This window comes from Schistocerca piceifrons, chromosome X, assembly GCF_021461385.2.
Source record: "Schistocerca piceifrons isolate TAMUIC-IGC-003096 chromosome X, iqSchPice1.1, whole genome shotgun sequence".
Taxonomy (NCBI): Eukaryota; Metazoa; Arthropoda; class Insecta; order Orthoptera; family Acrididae; genus Schistocerca; species Schistocerca piceifrons.
The window spans coordinates 198,784,763-198,795,115 of NC_060149.1; the positions used below are offsets into that span (position 1 = coordinate 198,784,763).

Sequence of the window (10,353 nt, forward strand, 5' to 3'; positions counted from 1 at the left end):
ACCTTGTTGTGTAGTTTGTGATGGAGACTGGTTGTCCTCTCCTTTGTTTTAATCTTACCCTCTGCAGTATTAATTTGTCAGGATGTGCAGATTCCTCTCATTTTAATGACTTTCTTTAAAATGATACAGTATTTTTTGTACACTGCAATGTCAGATCCTGACCTTTATATAAATTTCACTTTCCTTCTTTCAGGACATTTGAATCCCTGTAGCTATCCTTAGCTTACATGGGTTATAAGTGCAGATATTTTTATTGGTGATAGAGGACAGTGCACTGAACAAATTATAGCAGTATTTACTTCATTTGCAGACTAACAATAATATCCATTAGTAGTAGTATGTTTTTAGGTTGATTAGCACTTCCAAGCACATATAGCAAGAACAAGCTATTAGTGCTTATTTTTCCCTGGGCAGCAGGTCAGGTTTTGGAAGTGTGGCACAAAACAGCTAGCCCAAACTGACAGGCATAGTCCGCTTAGAGGTGTAGTTATGACTGTGCTGAAAACCCAGGTCATAAAGTTTGTGTGGTGTTCCGGGACTGCGTGATCTTCCCTTCCTGAACCCTCCTTGATATTCTTTTTTCTGTGGATCTATCTGAGACTGTAGCCAATTTATCAGGGCTTTGGGCAGAATTTTGTGTGTGACGAGTAGCAGTGAAGTTCCTCTGTATTTATTGGTGTCTGTTTTATCTTTCTTCTGGAGGGGATTGAATTGGGGCTGACATTCATTCTTTTGTTATCTTTCCTGTTTCCTAGGTATTTTTGATGACTGTGTATTATGGGCGTAATGTTTTCATGGCCTGATTTTCAGATTTTTGAAATGGGTTCATCTTCTCCATGTGCTCTGTTATTTTTCAATGATTTTATTACCTTCTGGATTTCTTTGTGTGTTGGGGTTTGAAATCCAGGTTAGGTTTTTGGTTTTTCAATCTGTTAGTATATGTCGACATCGGCCGGTGTGGCCGAGTAGTTCTAGGCGCTTCAGTCTGGAACCGCGCGACCACTACAGTTGCAGGTTCGAATCCTGCCTTGGGCATGGATGTGTGTGATGTCCTTAGGTTAGTTAGTAGGTTTAAGTAGTTCTAAGTTCCAGGGGACTGATGACCACAGATGTTAAGTCCCATAGTGCTCAGAGCCATTTTGAGCCATATATGTCGGCATATCACTGTTGAGTACTGTATAAAAGTACTGTGCCAATATCTCAGTTCTTTTTCACATTCATATCCGGTGTTCCATCTTGTCCTTTTGAAGCATAATCTCAGTAGTGTCTATACTACTATATAAAGGTAAGTTGTTGTTTTAATGTTGTTACCAAAAATCTCATAGTTCTTGACCAGTTTGCTTCAAATTTTTACATAATACTCTAACAGACATTCAGAGAGACATAGACTACAGTTTTTAAACAACAATGTACAGGTTTTCTGTTAAAACCCACTGTGAGAAAGAAAATGCTGTTCTGTGCTTTGGATATGTGCAGTTTTGTTTTCTTTCTCAGTGAGTTTTAATTATAATAGTAGGGCATTTAAACTATTAGACATATAGCTTCTCCCATCTATATTTTTTTATTTATAAATAATTTTACACTAAAGTTATATGCAAAACAATATGTTGTTTCATTTTCTTCCTCATGGTTGGTTGTAACAGAAAACAGAAAAGTTCTACTTGTGGCTGACTTTGTAATCCTACCTGTTTGCAGATTAAAATTATGCAAAGGGGGGGGGGGGGGGGGCAAGACGGGGAAGAGAGAGACTGGGGTGGGCAGGAGAAGGAAATGAATGTAAAGTGGGAAGAGAGAGCGGGAGGAGGAGGAAGGATAACAGGGAGAGGGGCAGAGACAGGAAAATGAGGATATATCACTGATTTAGCAGTTACGAAGCATTACCTGGTTCGCTAGTCCTGTAATATTTTCTCTGACTGCTCTGTTAAGTTTTGTTGTGTTTCTATTGAAATCCTCTTCCATCTCCTTAAACCTATTATTTTCCTAATGTCTTTTTTTTTTTTTCTCTGCAGATTATTTTCAAAGAAGTCTTTCGTAACTTGATGATTTCTTCCCATTTTTCAAATTTTTTGGCTGTTAAAATTTTTTACAGGCTTTTATCCTTTATTCTGTGGCTTTGTCACACATCACTTTACACCATGTGTGTTTCCTTTTTTTGTGGTGGTTGCTCCAGTTTTATCAGGTCTTTCATATTTTGACAGTTCTGCCCTGTCATTACTCTAGATTTTCTTGATTTTTTTTTTCTATAGTTTCTTTGTTCTTTTACTCTATATACTCTGGATATGTTCTTAAAATTCTGTTGGTTCTCTTGATTTGTCTGTTAGGTATAAATTTCACTTTGACTTGGAGTAGGTAATAAGATTCAAATTTTAATTGATATATTAAAAAGTGTAACACACATGCGCGCATGCACACGCACACAAAAAATCAATTTTAACACAGGCTTTCACAAATTAACTCGTAACTTTAATAACATTTTCAGAACCCATAAATATCTTCCATGGAAAACACAAGACAGATAATGAGCCTATAAGATTGTCATACCACCGTGGAAGTCACTATAACAGCATTGTTGATCCTTATAAAGCAACAATAGGTGTTGGCTTGGGTTTACCTAGCTACACACCAGGACTAGCAGAAAAAAATTTAATGAAGGAAGCTGTGAGTGTTAGTGAAGATTTTCACATTGAGCAGGTATGGAATTTAATATTCACAATATATATCTAACTGTTGCTAGACAGATGTTAATGAATTTTTATTTGCAGACAATGTTGGAGGATAAACTAAGAGCTACTGACTGGGAAGCCACAAATGAAGCTATAGAGGAGCAGGTGGCTAGGGAGAGCTATTTACAATGGTTACGAGACAATGAGAAAAGAAACAAATCAAAGGTAATTGTTTTTTCTGTTCTAAACTTCTTCTGGTATAGAAATATGTCTTCTAGTGTAACATTACACAATTTTTAAAAAAAATTGTGTATATAATTGAACATATCTGTTGCAGCTTCCAGTTACAGAGACTGGCAGCTCGGCAACTGTAACTTCATCAGAACTGAGGTCATCTCCTAGAGGCAGATTTCCAGGACACGGATCACCACCGCGTTCAGACTTAACACGCAATTCTCCAAAGACTGGTGAAACTCATTTAGATGCAGCAGTAGCATCTTCATCTGAGAGCAATAACTCATGTGGTGACCACAAGCGAGCTGCACATTACCAAGGGTTTCAGCTGTTGGAGACAGCATCGTTCATGAATCATCTGTCGCCTGAGCTTTTTGGTTTGTAAAAATGGAGATTGTGTGTAATTCAATTATGAATATGTGTGATCATAAAAGTGAAATGTTAGAAAAGGTGTGTGTGTGTGTGTGTGTGTGTGTGTGTGTGTGTGTGTGTGTGTGTGTGTGTGTGTGTGAAAAGGGGGGGGGGGAGGGGGAGTGGATGACGGTGGCTCATATGCCTGAGAATATATGGAGGCAAAAGCATGTTACATCATGTAGGGTGTTCAAAGTATTGTCTATAATGGTTGTCTGAATTATTCATCACTATTATTAATCTGATATCAGATCTTTTTTACTTTATTCAACTGATATGTTACAGGGCTGACTGAATGGGAAGATGCTGACATTTTGGCACAAGTATTAGCTACTTCACAGCAGGAATACATGGATAACTTAAAGAAACAACGAGGGCCAGAAGAGATGAATGATCAAGAGTCTATAGACAGTAACCGACCATCGACATCACGGTAACAAATAATTCAGCATATTGTAAGAGTGTCAGCAGTGAGCATGCGTGTGTGCATGCATGTGAAAGTGTGTTGTGGCAGAAAGACAAGTATTCTTCAATCATTTACTTAAAACTAATTGAAAAAGCAGCTGCCTTATTAAAATATATTAGCAAAAGTTTTTGCAGATAAGCATAGTGCAAAAGTGTAGATAGTTCCGGAAACAGAGCACAAAACCTGCAAGGAGTTGTGACATGCATAAAATAACAGATCAAATTAAGTGAAATGTGAGACATCACCATTTTTTCATCACTTGCATTGTAATAGGTTTGTGTTCTGGATTTAAACAATTTGTCACTGTGATGTACTGGGATAGCCAGTCCCTTTCAGACATTTAAGAAGATCCATCAATTCCAGTCTTTCATATCATTTCATATGAAGTAATGGTTACACTAATCAGTATAAGACTAATAACTTTATTGTACAATAATCATGCTGCAACGATTAGTTGCATTTAGAGTTTGCTATCTTTTCAAATAAGAGGAATAATTTGTGAAAATAATCATCTGATCATTATGAATTAGCCATGATTGAGGAATCAACTTTTGAGTAAACCCCTAGGGGTTATTCAAAAGGTCTGGAGGAAGCTTAGAAAGCATTGTGGTTGTGATCACATATTATCCTGCAATTTTCAATCATGTTTACCAGATAATGATTAGAAAATTTTGTGATAAAAGTGTCACTCAAGTACCAAGCAAACCTTACTTACATAAATACATACATTCAAAAGCAATAGTCACAGATTAATAAAATTGCTAATATTTGTCAGTACTAGAAGCTATTTATGTTGTTGTCATAAGTTTCATTTACATACTCTGGCAGTTACGAATCACAGTGATGAAAAATCAGTATCAGCTATTTACTTTTTAAGAAATGCAATAAAGAAAATTTTGACAAACTCAGACGTGCAGGCTGTATTTCTGTAATTGAAGGTGACTGACCATCACAATCACTTCTGTGAATTTAAAGTTTAACCAGTAAAGAGGGGTAAAACAAGTAGGTAGGCTTATGACAGCAGGCAGGTGGTAAGAATGTAGTACTCAGAATTATTGCTGAAAGAATCTTGTAATCGAATGATGTGAAGATAGACACCAAGATAGGAAGGAAGAAAATGGAATATAAATTGATATAATATTGTGCTTTGCTTGTTGTTATCATTAGGAATAGGTAAGTGTACAGTACTAACAACAGGTTGATTGTTTCTCATAAGTAGTGTTGAATTTTGTAGGACATGTTTTAAACACTCTTCAGTTAATGTGTGCTGTGGAGCAGTAATAAGTTTAGGCAGTTATACTAGAGAATCTGGAATTACTTTATTTTTGAAAAAACTCACTGTAATGATTCACCGGTATCTATCAAAATTTCGTGTTGGGTTTTCGAAGTTCCCATGTTTGGTGCTAAGCCCTTACTGTATTGTTATGTTGGGCACTGTCAACATTCAGAATTCTTCGCCCAGGATTTTAGATGAGTTTTTGCAGATTCTGTTATATCATTGTCTTGTTAATTACTGGCTGGTTCCCCAAAATATTAATAGCTTATTGGTCCTCTGACCATTTTAACTCCACACAGTAGTGCTGAGACAATCGGGCCATGATATATTAGGCCACAACTTTGCTACCCAACTAAATTAAATCTTTCTTAGGGACATTCGTTTGCTGTAAATAGTTCAAAATCTTATACATTGTGCTTGGGTATGAGGTCTTGTAATTCAGTCTATCAGATGTCTTTGGATATTTACATCTGTTCCGTTACAGTATATCCATTATTGGTGTAAATGTTCCTTACACATGCTTTAGTTACCTTTTTGTATGCTTATCTGTATTTTCCCATTTGGTCTTTTATAATATTTTCTCTACGTATTTTGTCACAAGAAGAATGAAATGTAATCATAATACAGTGATTCAATTAAGTTTTTTGGATTTCAAACTGTTTAACACAATTTCTTGGCACTAGTTGGCTGTAATGTATCACTTTTAACTGGTATACATGCCTTGCAATAGCATCGATTTGAAAAATATATATCGGTTTTTAATTATTGTGGTTTGGTAAAGTTTGATCTAAGTTAAATTTGTTTATCTAATTGTAAAAGTACAGCATTCAAAAAGTGCTGTGGTTAATTTACATTCTACATTCTTGTGTCAGTGTCTGTTTACAGGTAAACAGCATATGTCATTATCAGATTGATCTGTTCCTAATTCTATTGCTGTGTCTGTGTATTTGAGAGACTGACATTGTTAATGAGATACATGGTTTTGCCGATTACATTCATAGGTTACAGAATTCGAAGGTCAGTGTGTGATGAAACAATCTTTAAGCCTTCTGTTTATTCTTGAGCACCATCTAAGATACAGAATTTGGTGCTGCAATTGAGGTGGGATATTGTTTAGTGATGAAGGTTGGACAAGCTGTGGGCGAGAGGGTGGGAGTGCCTCCCCAACACCACAAAAAAAAAAAAAAAAAAAAAAGTTGTGGGAATATGGCAACCAGCGTTGACATCTGTACAAGCAGTTCCCCAGTTTCCTGAAATGTTGTTGCAGCTTTGTGGATGTAACAGCTTCATACTATATCCATTTATGGATGAGTTGCCTCATATTGTTTATAAAGACTACTTCCGAGAACAGAGGTAAGATTTCATGGTTCTAGACTTTATATAGAGTTCTGTTTCCTTTTAGCTTTGTGCTAAAGTGAATATTGCCACAGCTATAGTCACTTATTTCACACTACTGTTCTCAGTTCGTTTTTGTATGAGCTGGATGATTTTAGGGGACTTTCTGTTTCATTAACGTGTCAGTTAGCATTTTTCTGTACAATTACTGTACTTGCTTCCATCAGTGGTAATTATACATCCCTGTCGTCTTTGTCTTTTCCAAGAGCACAGTTTTGTATCAGTTGAAATTATGCTATCCTGTGATCTCATTGCTATACACTCTATTGTCAAACAGCATTTTCTTATATTTTCTCTTCTCAATCACCTGAAGCTGTGGGTCTTATGGGGACAGTTTCAAATGATTAGAGTGTTTTGTGGAAAGATTTCATCAAAATATTATAAAAATTATATTTGTTCTACACGTAACTAGTTTTGTCACTTCCTGCACAGAGTGACACATTTAATTTGTTCTTACTCTTAATGGTCCCTGTATCTCCCTCCCCCCCCCCCCCCCCCCCACACACACACACACCTTCACTTGTATTTGAGAGAGATTGTGTCCATATTCTTATCCAACCAGTCTGATGCAGGTTTTTCAGAGACTCCCTCACCCAACTCCAGGGGAATGCTGGTGTGATTCCTTAACCATGAACAATTCCTTCTCATTCTTGTCTAATTTGAGCTTCCACTAAGGCTCTAATGACCTAGACAGCAAACTTAAAAACCTCGCATTTATTTTTACACTATTTTTGTAGCAGAATATTGCTCACTTCAGTTGCTTCTGACAGGTATCAGTCGTGTATTACTTTTATTTTTGGTACTTCCTCGATTTTTTTTATTAATTCTTAAACATTCCTTCAGTTTCAAGGTGTTCTGGATTACAGTTGGTTTATTATTAGTGTGTGTGTGTGTGTGTGTGTGTGTGTGTGTGTGTGTGTGTGTGTGTGTGTGTTATATGGATCTTCCTCTATTTATCAGTTTCTGTGATATATTTCAGCTTAATGGAAAATTTTGAAAATTCATAAAGTTGAAGCAAGGCATCTATCGTGTGTGGATATGTATAAGATATAATCATCACTGTGGTAAAAAAGACCATTTTAATCTTTTTTTGTGGCACAGATATAATTTTGTCATACTTTTTGTACATAATGATATTATGTAAGATTTGCAAATTGAATGTTAATTTTTTAAAATTTTCTTAAGGTAATCATTTGTAAATACTGGTTAACAACAATTGTAATTAGCTATGACTTGCAGCCAAATTATAGGCATAATATTTGCTTAGCTTTTCTTAAAATTAAGGGTGTAACATTTTGGCAAAGCATGAAATTGCCTGTCAATTTTCAGGATTGCCTGTCAATTTTCAGGTTCTGTGTTATAGGGAAGACATCAGTTTAGAATCATTTTGTGGAGTGAAGTGCATTCAAACAGAAAAAAGTGACTTAAAAGTTGTTAAATTTGGCAGAAAATACATTGTTGTCTGTCAACTTTTTTTTGTAATAACTATCTAACAAAACATGGAAACAAGTTACGAATTCAGTCACCAGCATTGTTTCTACTGTATTCGTGGAGTTGTGTGACATATCATTTTGTAATCAGATTAATATGAACAGCATAATAATGTATAAATTTCTGATACTTGTATTTTAAATTTGTTTATCATGTGTGTGTAATTTCAAATTTCACCCAATGAAACAGAACATCGAAGACACTCTGAATTATATACCTCTGAAAAGTGTGAAGTGAGGGGTATAAGAAAAAGTTGATTGTATTTTTTAATTAGTGAGAGCATTATTTGATTTTCTTGAGTTCAGTTGAAATTAAATTTCAGCACTTATATAATTTTTTCAAGCTGCTTGAAGATAAGCTTCTGCTTCTTCCTTTCATTTCAGTACTGCAGTTGATTTATTACAATTATATTCTGCTGTAATATTCTACTGGAATTTGTAAGTTTTTATATTCAGTGACCCACTCTGTGATATTTTAAAAGAGATATTGTTGATAAAGTTATGTTGACAAACAGTATGTGCTCTGAGTAAAACACAAACACCATACACTTTTGTTAATATGTTCATGCTTCAGTTTTCTGTTTGTTTATCATATAGTGACCTTATGTTATAAATCTGTTCTTTCCTTTCCAAAATTATGCATATTTAGTTGTATATTTTTATAGTTATATTGATTAAAGTTTTGTTATGCCTAATCTGTTTGTGCTTTCGTTTTTGTGTATTTATCGTTTTCTTTTAGAGATATTTAACAGGCAGTAGATAGTCTTCAGAAGGACAGAGGCATAAATGTGTTGCCATTATTCTGCTAAAAATGTTATATTGCAGTCTGCTGCAATGTTAATATTAAATCTTTTGTTTTACTTTATTTATTTACAAAAAAAATCTAGAACTTTAAGATCACATACATGTGTAAACATGGTTGAAAAATTAGTGGAACAGAACTGCCTCCATTGAATTTCTAAATACTGCAATAAATACTTACTTTTGCATATACAATAAATTTGTAAATGTATACTGCCTGTGTGATAGATTACTGCCATTACAATTTAGATGTAGACCATTCACGTATTGTTTGACACGATTTTTAATTAATAAAAGACTAGGTAAAGAGGTGTGTGTGTGTGTGTGTGTGTGTGTGTGTGTGTGTGTGTGTGTGTGTGTGTGTTACAATCAGTAAGAGTGTTTACCAGCTAAAAAAAAAAAATGTGTGTGTGTGTGTGTGTGTGTGTGTGTGTGTGTGTGTGTGTGTTACAATCAGTAAGAGTGTTTACCAGCTTTATCTGTTTTGTGGAAAACACCAATTCTTGGCCCAGTCGTGCCTTCCTGAAACTGTAGAAGGTGCTATAACATTTCAGAATTTTTTAATAGGTATGTTTGAAACTTTTTGTGATATTTCTATGTTTTCATGAGTACACTGTCCTTTGTTGCAGTATGCCATTTTTGTGAGAGTGTGTCTGCAGTCTGCTTAAGGACAGTGTAATCAGATATATTCGTTTTAAGATGCCTTGGAATATGTAGGCAAGTTGCCATCTCTGCCTAAATATTGTGGTGACAAGTTTTTTATGTTCATTGTGTATGTAAACTGAGAAGCAAAACAAGACATTTTAAAGTGAGAGATTTTGTTTAGCTGCTACTCTGAAGATAACTCATCTCATAACAGTAGATTATTTTTCCACCTCCCCTAGCCCCACCTGCATCCCCCTCAAACACTGGCTTAGCACTTATGTTCATTGTGTAAATCCATAAATTGTTGCATAAAAACATTGAGAGTTGGACACCATAAAATTCTGTGCAGCAGTGTAATTGCAAGTACCTACCTACTCTGAATTTTCAGAGTTCATAAAGACTGTGATATCATGTAAATATGACCACTGGCTTACATGTGGTTTTTATCCCTATAATTTTGTTTTCTTTGCCAGTTTGAAATTTGCTAACAGTCTGATGTATGGCTAATAAATGCATGTGGCATAATACCAGATCTTTCTGCTTATTACACATTCCATCTCGACTATCTTTACAGACACTTAATTGCACAGTTATATCAGTTAAGGTAGCACGACAGAATTTCACCAGCTATGCTGTAGCCATGGTAAGTTGCTGTATATAGGAACATAATTTTCTGCTTGATTTTACACACTGCTTATTATAGTACAGAATGAATTGACTATTAACTTTATACCTTATCTGGTAGTGAAAAATTGAAAGCACTTGGTTACCCGTGCCAATTATGAAGATACGCCAATATTAGTTGTTTTGTGGGTAGTGGTGTATTAAAGGGCTTTTATGCACACAATCATTATTTTACTACATATTGTACCAATTTAACTGACACCATCCATAATCAGATATGCAAGAAAAGCTTTTGGCAATTTTGAATTTTTGTATGTGCTTCCAGCCTAAAGAGAGCTTGAATGTTGT

General features: G+C 35.2%; 1 protein-coding gene across 2 annotated transcripts in view; it reads left to right on the top strand.

Annotated features, from left to right (window-relative positions):
* The window catches only part of LOC124721125 (OTU domain-containing protein 5-like), a 94,196-nt gene extending 84,648 nt beyond the window's left edge, over positions 1-9,548 (top strand). For both annotated transcript variants that reach the window (XM_047245941.1, XM_047245942.1), the window contains exons 6-10: positions 2,480-2,691; positions 2,763-2,888; positions 3,001-3,274; positions 3,594-3,741; positions 7,795-9,548. In XM_047245941.1, coding sequence (XP_047101897.1) covers positions 2,480-2,691; positions 2,763-2,888; positions 3,001-3,274; positions 3,594-3,741; positions 7,795-7,825 — 791 coding nt within the window. In that variant the 3' untranslated portion in view covers positions 7,826-9,548. The remainder of the gene's footprint in view (positions 1-2,479; positions 2,692-2,762; positions 2,889-3,000; positions 3,275-3,593; positions 3,742-7,794) is intronic.
* The last annotated feature ends 805 nt before the right edge of the window (positions 9,549-10,353 follow it).